General features: G+C 38.2%; 1 protein-coding gene across 2 annotated transcripts in view; it reads right to left on the bottom strand.

Annotated features, from left to right (window-relative positions):
- Positions 1-22,833, bottom strand: part of THADA (THADA armadillo repeat containing) — a 1,857,831-nt gene that overhangs the window by 912,516 nt on the left and 922,482 nt on the right. For both annotated transcript variants that reach the window (XM_053712286.1, XM_053712287.1), the window contains exon 28: positions 10,950-11,081. In XM_053712286.1, coding sequence (XP_053568261.1) covers positions 10,950-11,081 — 132 coding nt within the window. The remainder of the gene's footprint in view (positions 1-10,949; positions 11,082-22,833) is intronic.

The following is a 22,833-nucleotide window of genomic DNA, read 5'->3' as shown; positions in this document are numbered from 1 at the left end:
TAAACTTTTATTTAATTTCCTTTTACTGCAAATATAGTTCAATATGTTTATGGATATTAACTAAATAAAAGAATTCAGATATTTATATTAATTGTATGGTCTAGTAGGTGCATGGTTGATAAGGGTTTCTATTTCTTTGTATTGTGTTTATAACCCTGCCATAAACTTATATATATTATTTGGATAGCACTGCTAAGATTTTCATAAATATACTGACATAATAATTGGAGGCACTTTTTCTGAGATTTATTAATATTCCATCATAATTGATATAATATATTTGTAAGTAAATAGAAATTATTATAAAAGAGAAAAAAAAAAAAAAATTCATATTTCGATATTAATATTTTGAAGATATAATTTTTTTTTTGAAAAGTTGAAATATTAATTTTCATATTTCGAGATTGACATTAATATCTTGAAATATTATTAAAGATTAATTTTGAAAAATTAATAAAAATATTAATTTTTCATATTTCAAAATTAATCAAAAATATTGATTTTTCATATTTTCAAAGTTAATCAAAAATATTAATTTCTCATATTTTGGAATATTAATTTTTCATATTTCAAAATTAATAATATTTTTTTTTTTTTTTTTGAAATATAAAAATTTTCCTTCTCTCTTTTTATTGGCAAAAATTGTATTAGCGTTTTAGTTTAACTAAGTACTAAACCAATATAATAATGTCCGTAGCCAGAAGTGACTCATTTAATTCTATACATAGCAATGAAAATGGTCCCATAACCATACCTATTACTAAAGGTCAGGTCCTTAAGAAAGATATCTTAAGTTACCTTAAAGGGAAGTTTAATATTGCGGGTGAATTAAATGATTTTATGGATACGCTTGAAACTAGGGCTAAAAATATTACCGTTAATAATAATATGTGGAATGAAGAGAATGAATTCTTCCAGGAATTATTAATGATTAATCAATGCAAAGATCCCAAAAAGCGAGAAGAACTAATACTAAAATCTTGGCCCCTTTTAATATGCATAATTGACGAAATGTCGTTTTGTGTCACAGACAAACGATTGCAAATACAGGAGCTAGAAAATAGTATTCGTTCCTCACGCAGACGCGAAGAGGGTTTAAAAATAGCCAAAAATAAAATGGATGAATTTGCCCAAAACCTAGCCACCTTAGATAAGCACAATATGGACTTAATCGCGCAGATACAAGATTTAAATAAACAGCTTGCGCAAAGCCAGAGAGAATTAAGCGATTTAAAAAGGTCATATCGCCATAATGAAAACCCCTATATTAGCAGTGAGAATAATACAGATAATGCTAACTCCTTTAGCGAACGCGTCAGGGACGAGGTACGAAAATATATAGAACAACATAGACAAATGACCCCTAACGGGTCAGAAGTAGATTTCCCAAATAGACAATCCCCTCAGGATGTAAATCCAGAGGACAGCTGTAGCGCAGCTGATGCGGGGGAGGGAAACTCTAACAGAGAATCCCAAAATAAGTCTGATAAAGTCTATGATTCCCATAAAATAATCACCTTCGTACAACGCGCAGTACCCATATTCTCCAATAAGGGAACAACATCTGTAATTGATCATTTACAGGCTTTTGAAAATGCGTTAGCTATAATGAATGTTACAAGTGAGAAATTGAAAATTGAATTTCTGCCTTGGGTATTTGACAGTAAGCATCACAAATTCTTTGTTTCACTAAAGGATATGAATATTCATTCCTGGAATGGGGTAAAACAACAATGCAGAAAAGAATTTGGGCAATATCGCACTAAAACTGCCGCGAAAATAGCGGTATATGGTTTAAAGTGTCGTGCAAATCAGAGTCCAGTCGAATTCCTTTCTGTATTGAAAAATGCGTACAGTATGGCTGAAGATAATCCCAGATTTGATGGCTCAGAATTTGTAAATTTATTTTTTGAAGCATTGCCTACACCCATCAAAATCAACTTAGCTAGAGATTTTGATGAGGACTGCTCATTGGAATGGCTGATCAAAGAGAGTACGAAGTTATACTCTATTCAGCAGTCCAGTGAGCAGGGGGTTAAAAAGGAGTCAAAACCCAAAATTGTGGCAGAAACTAGGGTGTCACCTAGCCCCCTCAATTTGGAGTCTAACAAGAGGACTTATGCAGAGGTGGCCAGTCAAAACAGGCCATCTCCACAGAGGTTTAATTCTGCCCCTCCCCCTACACAGGTTGAGGCGCAGGGAGACTATAACCAAAGTGGGGGACATAATCAGGTGAATAATTACTCACAAAGAGAATACTCACCAAATAATTGGTATCCGCGCAAGGGTAGATACAATAGACGGCGAAGATATTCTCAGGGTAACCAGACACCCCAGGTATATAATGCTCCCCAAAGTACTAATGCTGAACAAGCTGAACCCCAGGGGCAACCACGCCAGAATAGAAATAGTGGCCCTGATTCTGAGGGAACCCAATGGTCCAGGAATCAGTACAATGGGGCACCAAGAGATAGGCCCAGGGGTAGAGGTAACTTGTACAATCAGGTAGATATGCTGTTTACCCAATTAAATCGGTTGAGCGAACAAATCGCTAATATGAGTCAAAAATCTACGGCTCAGCAACCGAACAATACTTTTTTAGGGGTACAGCCAGTGGTCAGCAGTGGACCACAGGCACAGTCATAAATACTGCAGTATCACCTGAAGGGGAGGGTAGAGATATACAAACTGTAATAATAAATATCAATGATACTAATCATGTTATCTCCCCACAGACCGGAAACGGACGATTTGGCCGTGATGACAAGCAACCTCATCCGGGAAAAGTTAACAAATCTCTTCCCTTGCAGCTCTCTCCTAACCTTATCTCCACAGATGCAGTACAAAAGAATCCAACCAACCCTGTCATAGAGGAAACAGGTAGGTATGAAGGTTCCTCTGCATCGAATGACACAGCGAATTCAGGTAAAACGTGGCGAAGCCCACAGATGTACAAGAATGCAAATTTTATGTGTGAAATGTTAGAAACTGCAGGAAGATATTATGTACTAGTTGAGCTGCAAGATTCAGTCTCCAACCCTATCAGGGGATTACTTGACACTGGGTCACAGGCAACTATCTTATCCCACAGGTACTACACACAGCTAAATGAGCTAACACCCCACAAACCTAAAATAAAAGAATTTGACGGTTCTCTAATAGGTGTTGGGGGTGACTCCCTAAAAGTCTACGGTACTGCCTGGTTAAAATTTAAATTGGGGAACAGGGTCATAAGACACCCTGTCATTATAGTGGATCTGCCAACTGATCGTTTAATTATTGGTAGTGATCTCCTGAAACGATTAAGCACCATAATTGATTGCATAAATAATGTAATTTGGTCGCAAGTTAAACGGCCTATCAATTATGAAAAATCTGGTACATCTCGCGCCCGACATAGCTGTCACGTGGTGGAAGAGAAACCAGATGCTGTGGAGATTCATTTCAGGAATAACCCTACACCTGAAATCACTATTCTACAAATAGATGATCAGACTCCTTTTAGTGGCTCTGATGGTAATACTTTTAAAATATCGCCTGGAAAGATAGCGAATATTTCCCTAGATGGCGATGTATTAACCATAGCACTCCACAAGGGGGATCATAAAATCCCTAAGGGGGGAGGCCACACTCAATACCTCACAGGGATTGAGAGAGTTAAAGAGGATCTATTTATCCCTATACAAGTGCATGACCTTGGTAAAACCAAGTATGCTAAAATAAATTTAAAACAGGAAGCTAGCTATATAAGCGAAGGTTTATTAGCGCAAATAGCTGAACCTAAAGTGATTAAATATCTTTCTCCCCAAGACCACTGTGTCAACGGCCTGGATGACAGGTCTGAAAGCTATAACATCACAGCTAAGTGCTTATTATCTATCTCTATTGGTAATAAGTCAGTGAAGCACCTGTTTTTAGTTTTATATACTCCCCATAATCAAATATACATTGGCAATGATATCTTACATAGATATGCCATACAAATAGATTTGATTAATTCTTGCCTCTGGAGCAGGTTAAAGGGGGACCCTGAAGTATTTCAGGATGAAAATGCAGCCCTGAAATCAAACCAGCAATTGCCATATGCTGTGAATATGCAGGTATCTAGCGATGTTATAATTCCTGCTGGGGCTGATAAATTTCTTTTACCCTTACAGGTAAAGAGAGGTCAGAAATTAAAAACTTCTGAAACACTGATTTGCCTCTCCCATAGAATACAAAATCTGGGTGTCACAGTGACTTACACTCCTATGGTGAATATTGGAACTGTTCCAATACATATTATTGTGCATAACATGACCCCACAGGATATAACATTATCCAAGGGAACTACCATAGGATATGCACTGGAATCAAGTTATTACACTTTTGGATTCCAGAATAATGTAATTGGGCTAATACCTGAAGGATACCTAACTGAAGAACAATTAATAGAACAATCCTTTGCATCTATGCCAGAGGGTCTATTTAATATTCAGTCTATTTATCCCTTCAGCTCAGAGGAAGGCATCTGTAAAATTGAAGAAGCCTCTCTAGTGTTTGATCAGCCAATCAAACAGCAAGATTACCCCAATACCCAGAGTCATGGGAGCAATGTAAATTATAATCAAGGGGATCTCACCTCTAGACTGGAAGAAGCCTATGAAATAGGACAGCCTGAAATCTTTCCAGGATTTCAGCAAATAGTCGAAGAGCAAATATCCTTAGCTAATGGCTGTTCCAGCGATGATGAACGCCAACAGCTGCGAGAACTCCTGATGGAGTACAAGGATATTTTTGCTAAGGATTCTTATGACTGTGGTACTACAGACTTGCACATTGCAAGAATACAAACAGATCCCGATGCACCACCTGTATTTGTCAAACAATACAGACTTCCCTTAGCCTCATATGATTCTCTTGCAGAGATCATAAGGAATTTGGAAGAAAGAGGTATTATCAGACAGGTGCACAGCTCTTATAATAATCCTATTCTAGGTGTCCTTAAGCCCAATGGACAATGGCGTTTGTGTGCTGACTTAAGACAGCTAAACAAACGAGTATACATGTCTGGCTGGCCTGTACCATACATTGACCAGTGCCTAGCACAAATGCAGGGATCCAAAATATTCACTGCCATTGATTGTGCACAGGGATATTGGACCATAAAGGTACATGAAGAGGACCAATATAAGCTAGCATTCTCCTTCCAAAAGGTTCAGTATGCATTCCAGAGACTTCCATTTGGATACATAAATTCTGGACATGAATTTGCTGTATTCATGCATAAGGCTATGCCTGACGCACTGGAAAGGGGGACCTTATCTTATGTTGATGATGTTTTAATCAAAAGCACAGACTTTGAAAAACACATCGCAGAGCTTAAACACGTCCTCAGCCAACTTAAAAGGGCAGGTGTCAAATTATCCCTGCAAAAAGCTCAATGGTGCCGCACTCGTGTAAACTTCTTGGGACATGAAGTTACTTCTGACGGATTAAATCCCCAGAAGAAAAAGGTAGAAGCGATAGTGAATTCTAAAAACCCAACTAACTTAAAGGAATTGAGATCATTCCTGGGTATGACAAATTATTCTCGCAAATTCATTGATAATTATGCGGAATTAACTAAACCACTACTACTTCTTCTGAAGAAAGATGTGAAATGGCACTGGAGTGAGTCTCAAGAGACAGCCATCAGAGAGCTGAAGAGAAAACTCACTCAAGCACCTTGCTTAGTGTACCCTGAAGGTGGTAAACCTTTCTACTTAGAAACAGGGTACACAGATGTAAGCATGAGTGCTGTGTTATACCAAAAGCATGATAATTTGAACAAAGCCATTGCTTATGCGAGCAAAAATCTATCCCCAGTAGAAATAAAGTTTAACGATTGCGAAAAAGCCCTCTTATCTACTGTATGGGCTCTACAAAATTTCCGCAGCTATATACAGGGCGAGAAAATTATTGTAGAAACGGCCCACCAGCCTTTGCTATATTTGCAAAGTGAGAGAATAAGAGATGGGAATTTGTCTAATAGCCGCATAACAGCGTGGACTCTTTCCTTACAAGGCTGGCCCTTAGAAATTCGCTACAAGCAGAATAAAAAGAATCCAGTCGCGCAAGGGCTTGCTGAGCTCCACGACTGTACTGCTAGAGATCCTGGGGAAGAATTATCAGAAGATGATTTTCTGGAAGAACAATTGCTTTCCCCATATAAAATGTACAATGAGGACCATTGTCAAACATTACCTTGGGTATATGTTGATGGTTGTTCTTACCATGCCACTATTGATAATGAGCGCAGATTAGTCGCTGGCATTGGTATAAGTGGGGCAAACGGATTCTCAAATATATCTGTAGGTTTCAACATTGGACCAAGATCCAGTCAAGTTGCAGAACTAACTGCTGTTTTCAAAACCATTGAAATGGCTATTGAACATGGTATTCATGAATTTGTGATCATAACTGACTCAAATTATGTGCGTGACAGTTTTGTTGAATACCTGCCAACTTGGAAAAGAAATGGCATGCAGAAAAGCAATAACAAACCAGTCAAGCATGGCAAATTGTTCTGCGAGATTGATAATCTGGTAGTATCCAATGATTTAACCATACACTGGAAAAAGACCAAGGGTCATTCCAGAGTTTTAGGTCCTGATAAGGAAGGCAATGACCTTGCGGACTCATTAGCCAAACAAGGAGCCATAACTGGAGAACTCCTTAATATTGACCACTTAATGGGTGCAATTCAGGTAGAAGCCATTACCAGAAACCAGGCAAAACAACAGAGTGAGCCTAACTTGGTACAATGGAGTCAGGATTCTCCTAGTGAGGACCTGATCACTAGTCAAAAAGAAGACCCCATTGTAGGCATCTTCTATAAACACATAGAAGATCCTGAAAGCAACCCCATCTCAAAAGATGATTATATTGGCAAAGAAGATCTGAGAATCTTAATAAAATCTAAATCACAATTCAAATTACAGGATGGTTTGTTAATTAGAACCTCCAAAACTGGCATCCAACAGTGGGTAGTACCCACCAAGTTCAGAGGTCTAATGCTTCAACATGCCCATGATGCTCCCACATCTGGTCATCGCGGTGCCAAACTCACGTACGAAATATTGCGTGACTACGCTTTTTGGCCACACATGTTGAAAGATGTTCAAACCTACTGTCAAGGGTGTTTAATCTGTCCACAGTTCCAACCCACTGCCCCAACGCATAGAGCGCCATTGCAGAAAAGGGGGATGGTAATGCCATGGTCAGATATACAAATTGATTTTATTGGTCCGGTAACAAGGTCATCAAGAGGTAACAAGTACATGTTAACAGTGACATGCCTGTTCACTAAATGGGTAGAGTGCATTAGTGCACCTAACAATAGTGCTGAAACATGTGCAGCATTGCTCATCAACCATGTATTTTCCAGATTTGGTTTGCCCCAAAGAATCGAATCAGATCGGGGGACCCACTTCACTAGCGAAGTGATGACAAAAATGTGGAAAATACTAGGGGTTAAAAGAAAGCTCCATATTGCTTATAGAGCTGCCTCAGGTGGTGGTGTAGAGCGTTACAACCAATCCATTGTTAAAATCCTCAAAAAGTTTGTGAGTGAAACAGGTAAAGACTGGGATATAAAACTACCTCTAGTCTTAATGGCATTAAGAGCAACTCCAAGTAGTGCTACCAAGATGTCACCTTTTGAGCTGATGACTGGTAGAAGAATGGTTCTACCTCAGCATCTGCTGTACCGTACATCAGACCAAAATTTGATAAACGCTGCCAATACACATCAATATGTGGAAAACCTAAGGAGACACCTGCAACATGCCTTTGCATTTGCTCAAAGGAATTTAGAAAGAGCCGCAACTGCCACTAAAACCTATTATGATCTCAAAACATCCAAAAAGGAATATGAAATAAATGATAAAGTTTATCTTTATAACTTTGGAAGAGATCAGGTTAGGGAGAAGAAATTTCTTCCCTCATGGAAAGGTCCTTTTGTCATTACTGACAAAATATCTCCAGTGGCCTATAAAATACGGATCCCCAAAAATGAAGGTTTCATAGATAAATGGGTACATATAAATCAACTGCGGGCATGTCATCCCAGGTCCCAACTACAAGTCATAGAGGGAGAATGAAGTGTCATATCCCCAAATGCACTAAAGACATACTGTAATTTAAAGATGCCTAACTGATAAACATGAAAGCTCAAAATAACAAACTTTCTTCATAAGAGACTGTCTATGAGGTATACGGTTGATCCTCATCAAATACCACTGACTTTAAGCCAATTCAAATACATGTGTCCTACATCTATTTGAAGTTGGAAGGGGGATTTATGTCAGAGTATATGAATATTATGATGAATATTACATATGTGTACATATATATATATATATATATATATATATGTATATTTTATACACTGTATATGTTAGATGAGAACTCAGGATTAATTAAACATGAGTTTGTTGAACACAGCTTCTAATACACGTCTATCAGGATTGACGATCAGTAGAGCCTTTTTGAAACACAAACATTTCTTTTCTAAAGGAAATAGCTCAGTGACCCTATTCATTTGACTATATATGCAGATTTTTATAACCTCAGAACATTTGGTGAGGTGAGAAAAGAATGTGTTCAAGGACCCCTTTGGAATTTGACACGTGTGATACAACAGTTCTATCTCACTGAATCTCTATTTGAAGACTTACTGCAAAAACCCCTCTTGGGGGAAGGTGACACAAATAAAATCAAATACTCATCTGCACTGCTGGCTAAACAGGAAATATGCTGTTTTAAAGACTCTTACAACTCCTCATGGATTGACCCCATGTGGTGAGTATGAGACAAAAAGTCTGGCAACTGAAGTTACTGAAAAGTTAGAATGTTAGGATAATACAGTGAAGACAAATGACTTACAGTATGATTCATGATATATATATATTAAAATTAAGCACATTGTATTAGGTGGATGATTGCTGCAGGGGATATTTATATAGGAAATAAATTCAGATATACATAGAAATGATGTATATGTTTTGAAAACACAAAAGATCTTACTTAGCCTCTGTGTGTTTAAAAACATGAATAGATGTTTATGAACCTGAAGAGAAGTGATTATTAACATTTATTTTCTTATTTCAGATCTACATAGACAGGATTCACTTGGAATACAGTACAATACTGAATTAAAAATAAGCTATTATTCACATGTAAATGCCAGAATACTGATAAAATTATAATGCATTTTAAGCTAATAATTAGCAGTGTTAAATTACCTTAATATAATAAAATGTTAATAATATAACATATTTGGTATCAGAATAATAAAAAAAAATAACCTAATATTAACCATCTGTAATTGGGGTTATATATGATTAATGCAGAGAGTGTGATCTGATTAAATAACCATTTTATAAAAAAAAAAAATTAACTTGCTTAAAAATGTCAGAAATGCTGTATTGTATTGCTATGTTGTACTGTATGCTGCCACCTGGTGTTATGTTGCGAGAACTACAGCCAGAAGGTTCTTTCTGGCTGTTAAAAATGAAATTTCCAAGGGCCAATCCGATTTAGACTTCCCAGATAACCAATGGGAAGGTCAGCTCCCGTAGTGCCACCCACATGATGTCATCAATGATTATATAATGGGAGTGTTGAATGCACAAGAGAGAGTTGTCTGTAACTTGTTGAAAATTAGTGATCTGATTTTGGCTGCGATATACCTGAAAAAAAAAAAAAAGTTCACTTCAGCAAGGAGCTTAAAACTTATCCTTGATTTCTGCAAAAACCTTCTTTCAAATGAGATGACCTAAAGACCGCTACGAATTGGTTCAAAATTGGTGAAGTATATTGTATTTTAAATTGGTAGTTATAAGCCTAGGTTTTGTTCAAATCTGTGTCTGAATTGGCTAAGTAACTCATCTATACAAGTTCTGATATTGTCGGTTAATTTTGTATTAGGATAAATTGCAGTTAAATAGCAGAATATATATTTTATCCTATTGTTTTATAAACACTGTTTAGAATTGTATTGCTTGGATGTTAAAGATTTTTAGTCCCATTGTGTTAAATAAATAAGGCTGAATTGTGAAGGTATATTGTTCTGGGTTTTGTAAGAAGAATAGCATATCTTAAGAGTTGGTTTTAACGCATATAAACTTTTATTTAATTTCCTTTTACTGCAAATATAGTTCAATATGTTTATGGATATTAACTAAATAAAAGAATTCAGATATTTATATTAATTGTATGGTCTAGTAGGTGCATGGTTGATAAGGGTTTCTATTTCTTTGTATTGTGTTTATAACCCTGCCATAAACTTATATATATTATTTGGATAGCACTGCTAAGATTTTCATAAATATACTGACATAATATATATTCCTTTCTAATCTCCATCTAATAACTAAATATTAATATATTTACAGAAACATAATAACATTCACACCTAAATTACCCACTGCTTTTGCAAAGAATGCTTCTCCTGATTGTTGATACAAAACTGATAACTCACCTTAAAAGAGCAAATGACTAGGGACAAGGAGAGGGAGGAAGGGGGTTGGTAAACACAAGTTCACAGAAAATTAGATATCAATATTAATCCAAGCGTCCCTGGGTGAACGTGGAACAAGTACCATTTTCAGATTTATTTTACAGCAAAATAAATAACGCATATGTGCAACAATGTTATACTTTAAATAATCAAACATGAGTTTAATGGTACTTTATGTACTGTTATAAAATAGATATCTTTTTATACAGAATGTTATCTGAAAGTTCTTTGTATTTTAAAACAATACTAACCCATCATACACTAATAAAGGGATACAAATGTATGAATTATACTTCTCTTTTCTTTCATATTATAAACTGATTATCATCTCCCAAAGGACACAAAGTCCTTAGTGCCTACAGACTCTACTGTCTATTTGTTCATGTAATAAAAACATAAATGTTACCTCAAAATAAATGGGATAAACGGGCTCATACTGAGAGCAGAATAGGTACCATCCATTGGAGAGGGGTACAGTTTGCTTAGGATCAGAAGCAAAAGGAACAAACTGGGGTGAAGCTTTGATTCTCCTGTTTCACTGAAAAACAAAATACACCCTATTAGCTTTAATGGCTAAGATTGTGCCATACACTACCTGCAGGTGGAAGCAAACATGTAAAATGACCAAATGAACAACTTTTTAAGTATTAGGTAAAATATGCAAAGAAACCTATAAAGGGAAATTATAATGCAAAAATAACACACATTAAAGGGACAGTCAACATGAAAATTGTTATTGTTTAAAAAGTTAGATAACGCCTTTAAAGGGACACTGTACCCAAATTTTTCTTTTGTAAGTCAGAAAGAGCATGCAATTTTAAGCAACTTTCTAATTTACTCCAATTTTAAATTTTTCTTCGTTCTCTTGCTATCATTATTTAAAAAAGCTTTTTTTTGGTTTTAGTACTCTGGACAGCACTTTTTTATTGGTGGATGAATTTATCCACCAATCAGCAAGGACAACCCAGGTTGTTCACCAAAAATGGGCCGGCATCTAAACTTACATTCTTGCATTACAAATAACGATACCAAGAGAATGAAGAAAATTTGATAATAGGAGTAAATTAGAAAGTTGCTTAAAATTTCATGCTCTATCTGAATCACGAAAGAAGAATTTTGATTACAGTGTCCCTTTAACTACCCATTCCCCAGCTTTGCACAACCAACATTGATATATTAATATACTTTATAACAATGAAACCTCTAAACTTCTGGCTGTTTTTAAGCAACTACAAACAGTCATGCTTTTTTGTTTGCTTTTCAAAACTGCTAGTTCATGTGAGCCGTATAGATAACATTGTGCTCACGCCCATGGGTTCTGCACAAAACAGCTAAAATGCAAGTCAATAGATAATAAACAAAAAGTCATGTGATCAGGGGGCTGTCAGAAGATGCTTATATACAAGGAAATCACAGAGGTTAAAAGTATATTAGTATAACAGTGTTGGCTGTGCAAAACAGGAATATGGGTAATAAAGGAATTATCTATCTTTATAAACAATAAAAAAAATTTAGCTTACTGTCCCTTTAATTAGTCTTGCAGCTTCTGTGAAGAACAAGGTTGGGAATTGGTGGGTTGTTTGACTGTGGCTCATGGTTGACTAACCCTGTGTCCTAGCAGGGTTTAAACACATGGTAAGCTCAAATTTCTAACATAAAAAATAATGACAAATGTAGGTGTTTGGATTAGAATGTCCCTTTAATGTTATTACATCATTATTGCATCATCATGAGCACATTATAAAGTAACAAATTATGGGTGGAGATGCACCTGGAAAGGAAAATGCTGTGGCTGTTCTAGTTTAATACAAGTTATAAAGAGAATATAGGATTATGTCAAATTGGTTATTTGGTGATTAAATTGAATGTTAATTTGTGTAATCCTCCTTTTTACTCTCTGAATACGAACTGGTAGAAACCCTCATGTTACCAAACATCCTTAAACATGGACGACCTTTCTGACAGTCACATGGTTAATGTAGCAGCCATCACCGGCCAAACCGTAACTTCCCAAAATGTAACTGTTAAACAACAAATAGCAGTTTGTCTGCACGGTTAAAGGCTCTGCATACCCTGAAAGAGGGTTGTCATCACATAAACATATCTGAAAAAAATGTTTGATGACATTTTCTCTCTCCCTACTGAATACTTATAAACAGCCAGTGCAAATGATGCGGAAAATCGAGCATGTTAAGACAGAGCAATTAATGACAGAGTTTAAACTCTGCCAGAAGTGTTCCTCTTCTGGCAGATGAGTGATGGCTATTCATTTTGTAACATGCTCAGACTATAGATAGGATCTCGGTAAATTTCAACAGAGCATCAACTACAAACCACAAGATTTAAAGGGACACTGTACCCAAATTTTTTCTTTTGTGATTCAGATAGAGCATGACATTTTAAGCAACTTTCTAATTTACTCCTATTATCAAATGTTCTTTATTCTCTTGGTATCTTTATTTGAAATGCTAGAATGTAAGTTTAGATGCCAGCCCATTTTTGGTGAACAACCTAGGTTGTCCTTGCTGATTGGTGGATAAATTCATCCACCAATCAAAAACTGATGTCCAGAGTTCTGAACCAAGAAAAAAGCTTAGATGCCTTCTTTTTTCATATAAAGATAGCAAGATAAAGAAGAAACATTGATAATAGGAGTAAATTAGAAAGTTGCTTAAAATTCCATGCTCTATCTGAATCACAAAATAAAAATTTTGGGGTCAGTGTCCCTTTAAGTTGAATACCTGATATTTTAGGACTACAGTCTAATTATAATAAATACAACACTAAATTTAAATGAACCTCTACATAAAGGAAATTATAGTGGGCTGTGGGGGGGCGCTATACTTAGAGCTGCCCTAAATTTGAATAGCAGTGTTATTTTACGTGCCCAATGCTCTACATTCCCTACACGAAGTGGCAAAGAGAGCACACAGCAAAGCTGTCCATATAGCTCCCCCTCTAGCTCCACCCCCCAGTCATTCGACCAAAGGTTAGGAAGAAAAAGGAAAAACCATAGGGTGCAGTGGTGACTGTAATTTAAACAAAAAAATATTTACCTGACTTAATTGCCAGGGCGGGCCGTGGACTGGATACACCACAAGAGAAAGTAATTTATCAGGTAAGCATAAATTCTGTTTTCTCTTGCAAGGTGTATCCAGTCCACTGATTCATCCATTACTTGTGGGATACCAATACCAAAGCTTTAGGACACGGATGAAGGGAGGGAACAAGACAGGTACCGTTTAAAATGGAAGGCACCACTGCTTGTAAAACCTTTCTCCCAAAAATAGCCTCCGAAGAAACAAAAGTATCGAATTTGGAAAATTTGGAAAAGTATACAGTGAGGACCAAGTCGCTGCCTTACGAATCTGTTCCACAGAAACCTCATTTTTAAAAGCAAACGTGGAAGCCACTGCTCTGGTAAAATGAGCAGTAATTATGTAAGGAGGCTGCTGGCCAGCAGTCTCATAGGCCAAATGGATGATTCTTTTCAGCCAAAAGGAAAGAGAGGTAGCAGTCGCTTTCTGACCTCTCCTCTTACCAGAATAGACAACAAACAAGGAAGATGTTTGTCTGAATCCTTAGTAGCTTGTAAGTAAAAACTTAAAGTACGAACTTCATCAATATTATGTAACAAACGTTCCTTCCTTAAAGAAGGAACAACAATTTCCTGGTTGATGTTTCTTGTTAAAAACAACCTTAGGAAGAAAAACAGGATTGGTACGCAAAACTACCTTATCTGCATGGAACACCAGGTAAGGCAAATCACACTGTAAGGCACAAAATTTTGAGACTCTTCAAGCAGAAGAGATAGTTACCAAAAACAAACCTTCCCATAATAACCACTTAATATCTCTGGAATGTAAGGGTTCAAACGGAACCCCTTGAATAACTTGAAAGAACTAGATTTAGACTCCATGGCGGAGCCATAGGTTTATAGACAGGCTTGATTCTGATTAGAAAAAGGAAAACAATATACAGAGGTGCAAGATGGAAAAAAACACACAATATTCTGTACAAATGAACTCTCCTTTAGGTCAGACCGCAGCCTTCTTGCAGTCTCTCCCTGGTGACTGTGTATAGATAGATAGTAGTAGTAGATGGCGCTGGTCTATTGAATGATTTTCTCTAGTAAGTGAAGAGAAAAAAGGCTTGATGCATATATTAAAGCCAATTAATATGGGTGCAGTATACTCACTCCATAAGATGAATCTTTACAGCTGAAAGGGAACGTAGCGTCAGATGGCAAGAGTCCACAGGTTCCTGGAGTCAAATACTGAATTTTCAGGTTTATCCAAAAGTGGACTATAAATGAATAGAGACCCAAATGACAAAAGTATCCAGTGTATAATTGAAAAAATGTAGTAACTTACTCCATAAATAAGGAGATTCCAGCTCAGCACAGCAAAACAAGATCTTGACAATCTTTCAACAAAGGATAAAAGGTTTTATTTGCTCAACGCGTTTCAACGTATTACACGTCTTTATCAAGAGCATACATTAAAAAGTAAAACCCTTGGATTACAGCCGTCCTCTGATTGGACAAGAGAAGCATATGACCACAGATCGGACCTGAAAAGGAACTGTTACACAACGGACTACTTGATTGAGGACTTTATACTACTGTCTGTTCATTGGTCTAAGTATTCAAGAAGTGTTTTGATTGGTTAAATAACGTATCAATACTAAACTAAGCCTCTATTTTTAAACTTTGATGGTTTTTTAATGATTTTCTTTAAAATATATTTTTCTTCATTTTTATTCTCAGGAATAGTTTACTATTGATGCATATATATAGTATTAAACATTTTATGAAGTTTTTGTGAGTCCAATTTCCTGTGCTCAACAGGAAATTGGAACTAATTGTTCACCTGTATATAAACCAGCCCTGTAGCCACAGCAAACACACTCAATACTTGGTTTTTACTTACCTGTTTTACTTGTTTTAATGTATGCTCTTGATAAAGACGTGTAATACGTTGAAACGCGTTGAGCAAATAAAACTTTTTTTCCTTTGTTGAAAGATTGTCAAGATCTTGTTTTGCTGTGCTGAGCTGGAATCTCCTTATTTATGGAGTAAGTTACTACATTTTTTCAATTATACACTGGATACTTTTGTCATTTGGGTCTCTATTCATTTATAGTCCACTTTTGGATAAACCTGAAAATTCAGTATTTGACTCCAGGAACCTGTGGACTCTTGCCATCTGACGCTACATTCCCTTTCAGCTGTAAAGATTCATCTTATGGAGTGAGTATACTGCACCCATATTAATTGGCTTCAATATATGCATCAAGCCTTTTTTCTCTTCACTTACTAGAGAAAATCACTCAATAGACCAGCGCCATCTACTATTACTATCTATTGATTCTGATTAGAGCCTGAGTAAACGCTTGGACGTCTGGTTCTGCCAGACGCTTAAATAAAAAAATAGACAGAGCAGATATCTGCCCTTTTAAGGAACTAGCTGATAACCCTTACTCAAATCCTTCTTGGAGGAAGGACAAAATTCTGGGAATCCTAATCTTACTCCATGAGTAACCCCTGGATTCACACCAACAGAGATATTTGCGTCATATCTCATGGTAGATTTTCCTGGTGACAGGCTTCCTAGCCTGAATCAGGGTACCTATAACTGACTCAGAGAAGCCCCGCTTTGATAGAATTAAGCGTTCAATCTCCAAGCAGTCACCAAGTCCTGCGTGGCGACGCAGGTACTATCAGAATCACCGCAGCCTTCTCCTGTTTGCTTCTGGCGACCAGGCGAGGGAGAAGGGGAAACGGTGGAAAGACATAAGCCAGATTGAAGGACCAAGGCGCTGCAAGAGCATCTATCAATACCGCCTTGGGATCCCGGGACCTGGATCCGTAGAGAGGAATTTGGAGTTCTGACGGGATGCCATCAGATCCAAGTCTGAAATGCCCCATCGCTGAGTCAGCTGGGCAAACACCTCCGGGAGGAGTTCCCACTCCCCCGGGTGAAAAGTCTGACGACTCAGAAAATCCGCCTCCCAGTTGTCTACTCCTGGGATGTGAATTGCTGAGAGGTGGCAGGAGTGATCCTCCGCCCACCTGATTATTTTGGTTATTTCCTTCATCTCTAGGGAACTCTTTGTTCCCCCTTGATGATTGATGTAAGCTAGAGTCGTGATGTTGTCCGACTGAAATCTGATAAATTTGTCCGCATCTAGTTGAGGCCATGCCTGAAGCGCGTTGAATATCGCCCTCAGTTCCCAAATGTCTATCGGAAGAAGAGCTTCTTCCCGAGACCATAAGCCATGAGCTTTCAGGAAGTCCCAGGCTGCACCCCAGCCTAACAGACTGGCGTCGGTCGATACAATGATCCACTCTGGTCTGCGGAAACTTATTCCCTGAGACAAGTGGTCTTGAAACAACCACCAGAGAAGAGAATCTCTGGTCCCCTTGGTCCAACTGTATTTGAGGAGACAAATCTGCATAATCCCCATTCCACTGTCTGAGCATGCATAGTTGCAATGGTCTGAGATGTATCCGAGCAAAAAGGACTATGTCCATTGCCGCTACCATTACTCCGATTGCCTCCATGCACTGAGCTACAGCTGGCCGAGGAATGGAAAGAAGAACTCGGCAAGTAGTTAAAAGTTTACCTTTCTGACCTCCATCAGAAATATTCTCATTTCTACCGAATCTATCAGAGCTCCTAGGAAGGGAACCCTTGTGAGTGGGGATAGAGAACTCTTTTTGATGTTCACCTTCCCCCTGTGAGGCCTCAGAAAGGCCAATACAATCTCCGTGTGAGACTTGGTTCTTTGGAAAGACGGCGCCTGAATTAAGATGTCGTCTGAATAAGGCGCCACTGCTATGCCCTGCGGTCTTAGAACCGCCAGGAGGGATCCTAGCACCTTTGTGAAAAATTCTGGGAGCAGTGGCTAACCCGAATGGAAAAGCGACGAACTGGTAATGCTTGTCAAGAAAAGCGAACCTGAGAAATTGATGATGCTCCTTGTGGATAGGAATGTGCAGGTACGCATCCTTTAGATCCACGGTAGTCATATAATGACCTTCCTGGATCATAGGTAAGATTGTCCGAATGGTCTCCATCTTGAATGATGGGACTCTGAGAAATCTGTATAGAATTTTTAGATCCAGGATTGGTCTGAAAGTTCCTTCTTTGGGAACCACAAACAGGTTTGAGTAAAAACCCAGTCTTTGCTCTGCAATTGGAACTGGGTATATCAATCCCATCGTATGTTGATCTTCTACACAGCGTAAGAACGCCTCTTTCTTTGTTTGGTCTGTAGACAGACGAGAAATGTGGAACCTTCCCCTTGGAGGGGAGTCTTTGAATTCTAGAAGATATCCCTGGGAAACAATCTCTAATGCCCAGGGATCGTGAACATCTCTTGCCCAGGCCTGAGCGAAGAGAGAGAGTCTGCCCCCTACTAGATCTGGTCCCGGATCGGGGGCTACCCCTTCATGCTGTCTTGGTAGCAGCTGCAGGCTTTTTGGCCTGTTTACCCTTGTTCCAGCCCTGGTAAGGCTTCCAGGTTTCCTTGGGCTGTGAAGCGTTACCCTCTTGCTTTGCAGCTGAAGAGGCTGAAGCGGGACCGTTCCTGAAATTACGAAAGGAACAAAAATTAGCTTTATTTTTAGCCTTAAAGGGCTTGTCCTGAGGGAGAGCATGGCCCTTTCCCCCGGTGATTTCTGAAATAATCTCTTTCAATTCTGGCCCGAAGAGGGTCTTTCCTTTGAAAGGGATATTTAATAATTTGGATTTTGACGACACATCGACCGACCAGGACTTGAGCCAAAGCGCTCTGCGCGCCATAATGGCGAAACCTGAATTTTTTGCCGCCAACTTAGCTAATTGCAAAGCGGCATCTGTGATAAAAGAATTAGCCAGCTTTAGAGCCTTAATTCTATCCATAATTTCATCGTATGAGGTCTCCTTCTGGAGCGAGTCCTCCAGCGCCTCAAACCAGAAAGCAGCTGCAGTAGTTACAGGAATAATGCAGGCAATAGGTTGGAGAAGAAAACCTTGTTGAACAAAAATTTTCTTAAGTAAACCCTCTAACTTTTTATCCATAGGGTCTTTAAAAGCACAACTGTCTTCAATTGGTATGGTTGTGCGTTTAGCAAATGAAGAAACAGCCCCCTCTACCTTAGGGACCGTTTGCCACAAGTCCTGCATGGGGTCAGTTATGGGGAACATTTTCTTAAAAATAGGTGGGGGGAACAAAAGGGACACCTGGTCTATCCCACTCCCTAGTAACGATATCCGCAACCCTCTTAGGGACCGGAAACGCTTCAGTGTATACAGGAACCTATAGGTACTTGTCCATTTTACACAATTTCTCTGGGACCACCATAGGGTCACAATCATCCAGAGTAGCTAATACCTCCCTGAGTAGTACGCAGAGGTGTTCTAATTTAAATTTAAACGCCAATGTATCTGACTCTGCCTGATAAGAAACCTTTCCTGAGTTGGAAATTTCTCCCTCAGACATCAAATCCCTCACCCCCACTTCAGAGCGTTGTGAGGGCACATCAGATAAGGCTACCAAAGCTTCAGACTGCTCATAATCTGTTCTTAAAACAGAGCTATCGCGCTTTGCAGGGAAAACTGGCAGTTTAGATAGAAAGGCCGCAAGGGAATTATCCATGACTGCCGCTAGTTGTTGCAATGTAATAGGGGCAGACGCACTAGAGGTACTAGGCATCGCTTGAGCGGGCGTAACTGGTTGTGACACATGGGGAGAGGTAGACGGACTATCCTCATTACCTTCAGTCTGAGAATCATCTAGGGCCACACTTTTAAGTGAAACAATATGATCTTTAAAGTGTATAGACATATTAGTGCAATTGGGACACATTCTGAGAGGGGGTTCCACCATGGCTTCTAAACACATTGAACAAGGATTTTCCTTAGTGTCAGACATGTTTAACAGACTAGTAATAAACACAAGCAGGCTTGGAAATCACTTTAATCAAATAAAAAACACAATTTGAAAAAACGTTACTGTGCCTTTAAGAGATAAAAAGAGCACACAATTTTACAAAACAGTGAAAAATGCAGCAATCCTTTTGAAATTTTCACAGTATGTACCTAAAGCCTTAATAAGATTGCACCACAAGTTACAGAATGATTAACCCCTTAATGCCCAAACCGGAGCAGCCTAAAGCCAACAACAGGTTAATTGACTACAGCACCTTGCCACAGAACAGCTGTGGCCCTACCTGCCCTTAGGGATCAGATTTGGGGGAATAAAGCTTCTTTTAGGCCCTTAAACAGCAGCAGGACCCTCCATGTGAAGCAGCAGGAACTTGTCTTTCAATTCTAACTGCGCATCTGAGGCGCGAAATTAGGCCCCTCCCACTCCACTCCGGAGTTGTGAGGCCTACAAAAATCACATCTAAGTGAATAAATTTTAGCCATGTGGTTAATAACCCCAGAAAAACACTCCAAAGTGCTTTAAAAGTGTCTCCAACGAGTATTTCTTAAACCAAATAATCGATTGCCCTGAATAAATGTCAACCAGCATAATTAGCCCTGTTATGTAAGCATTCAATTCTTTACTAAGTCTCAGAACATAGCTTACCCTCTCCACATAGGGATATTGTCAGTCTTCTAGCATTATCTCAGTCTTGTCTAGAAATAAATGACTGAACATACCTCATTGCAGTCAAGCCTGCAAACTGTTCCACCCAACTGAAGTTTTCTGGTACTCCTCAGTCCTGTGTGGGAACACCAATGGATTTTAGTTACAACATGCTAAAATCATCTTCTTCTCAGCAGAATTTTTCGTCTTTTTTCTGCCAGAGAGTAAATAGTACAAACCGGTACCATTAAAAAATTAACTTTTGATTGAAGATATAAAACTACAATTCTAACACCACATTCGCTTTACCCTCCCGTAGAGAGACCCTAGTGCTTAGAGCCGGCAAAGAGAATGACTGGGGGGTGGAGCTAGAGCTATATGGACAGCTCTGCTGTGTGCTCTCTTTGCCACTTCCTGTAGGGAATGAGAATATCCCACAAGTAATGGAAGAATCCGTGGACTGGATACACCTTGCAAGAGAAATAAGGTTAGGTATTTTACAGAAAAAAAACATCATGTGCATCTAAGCTGTAAAATATACAGGTTTAATTTCATGGTTCTTTTTAATAGAGATAGATGAAAATAAATGTAAATTAACAGTGTTCTAATCACAATGCTCACAATGCACTACAACTCTTAAACAAAATAAGTGTGCATTAAATAACTGCACAAAGTAATTACCTGCAAGGGATTTTTAATTGAAAGGATATATATTCAGTGATTTAGATGTATTGATTTTTTTTCCAAACCTCAAGGAAAAAAACACACCTCTTTCTTAAAGTATTTATCATCCAAATACTTTCAGATATATTTTCTACACTGAAATACAGTCTCTTTAATAACTTGCTGAGTAGGAAACACCATTAGTAAGCAAATATGGTCAGCAAAATTCTGACAAAGAATGAACTTTAAAAGCACACAAAACTGCATTTAAAGGGACAGTTTACACCAGAATGTTGATAGTTTAAAACAATAGATAATACCTTTATTATCCATGCCCCAGTTTTGCATAACCAACATTGGTATATATACACGTTTTACCTCTGTGATTACCTTGTATCTAAGCCTCTGCAGACTGCTAACTTATTTTAGTTCTTTTGACAGACTTGCATTCTAGCCAATCAGTGCTGACTCAAATAACTCCACGGGATTGAGCAGAATGTTATTTTTATGGCACAACTGAACAAGCACTGTCTACCTGTGAAAAACTGTCAAAATGCATTGAGATAAGAAGCTGCCTTCAAGGACTTAGAAATTAGCATATGAGCCTATCTAGGTTTAGATTTCAACAAACAATACTAAGAGAACACACCAAATTTGATGATAAAAGTAAACGTGAAAGTTGTTTAAAATTGCATGTTCTATCTGAATCATTAAAGTTTAATTTTGACTAGACTGTCCCTTTAAAAAAACAAAAAAGAATTGGTTGAGCTACACGAATGTACAACAATTTATAAACTAATTAAGAAAGGGAACAAGGCAGTAATTTAAAAAAACAAAAAACAAATACATAACACCCTATTACATGCCATCTTTATCGCAGGACTTAAAGGGACAGTAAAGTCAAAACTGAATATTCAGCTTTAAACAACTTTTTAATATATTTCTATTAAGCAAATCAGATAGTGGAAGTAAATTGGGAAGTTGTTTAAATATATGCTCTATCAGAATCATGAAAGAAAATGTTTGGGTTACATGTCCCTTTAAATCTGTTCCTTGGGAGGCGGAGCCGAACCGGGAATGGAGATGGCAGCATAACCGAGCTGCTCCGTGCAGGACACTGACAAAGGAGGCTAAAAGCTGATAAAAATTGGTGAACGGACCTAAGCTGACAGCAGTCACCATTCTGACTGACAAGGAGGAAGATGTAATTCACCCGAAGCCCGGTTAAATGTGTGCTGAGGTGAAATAGAGGAGAGGCCACATAGGGAAATATAGGAGGAGGCGCCATCTTTACAGTCCACATGGGGGATAACTGAGACACAGGAGAGAAGAATCTAACTTAGCTCCAGGTCGTAAGTTTATTTACAAGTAAAAGCCACCTCACTAAGAGTCGGAACACAGTGTTTGCATACAGTTAATGCCGGGAACTAATTAGAATATGTGACAGGGAATTATTTGTTGCGCATCAGATGCGATGTGACTTTTACACAGAGACATGTTTTACCGCATCACAATGAACCATAGAGCTTTTTGAAAGCGGTCTAGGAACAACTGAGAGACAAAAGTGTTGAGATAGTGCCCTTAGAGGGGTCGCCGTTAAGACAAACCAACAAAGTAATGGAACAATAAATTAAATAACAAGAGACTCTAGCTGCGACTAAGAAAGTCTGTTAAAGGCTCCTCAGGTTTCCAGCCCCAATACATATATTTGTAAAGGCATAATAGATACCTACACAAGAAGATTTTGGCCGCATTTCAGGGGCATCCCTTATCACAGACAGTTTTGGAAAAAAACTAAAGCTACATGACTCAGTCTCACACTCTGTTTAAACTTCGAGTTTTAAAGAGGTCAGAAACTACATCTAAGGTTTATCTGAGACATTAGCCTAACTTACATAGGTTAAAGACACTGGCTTCTTCAAAGTGTTAAAAGACTGATTCACTACACCCTGAAAACAATACTTTAAAGCCTTCTTTAGTAAGAAGAACAGCATAATCTGACAAATCCCTGGGCTGTAGTAGGCATAAGCAATATAATAGATAATGGC

This window comes from Bombina bombina, chromosome 4 (genome assembly GCF_027579735.1).
Source record: "Bombina bombina isolate aBomBom1 chromosome 4, aBomBom1.pri, whole genome shotgun sequence".
Classification (NCBI taxonomy): Eukaryota; Metazoa; Chordata; class Amphibia; order Anura; family Bombinatoridae; genus Bombina; species Bombina bombina.
Note: the sequence above shows the minus strand (reverse complement) of the source record. Positions and strands in the feature narration are given on the sequence as shown.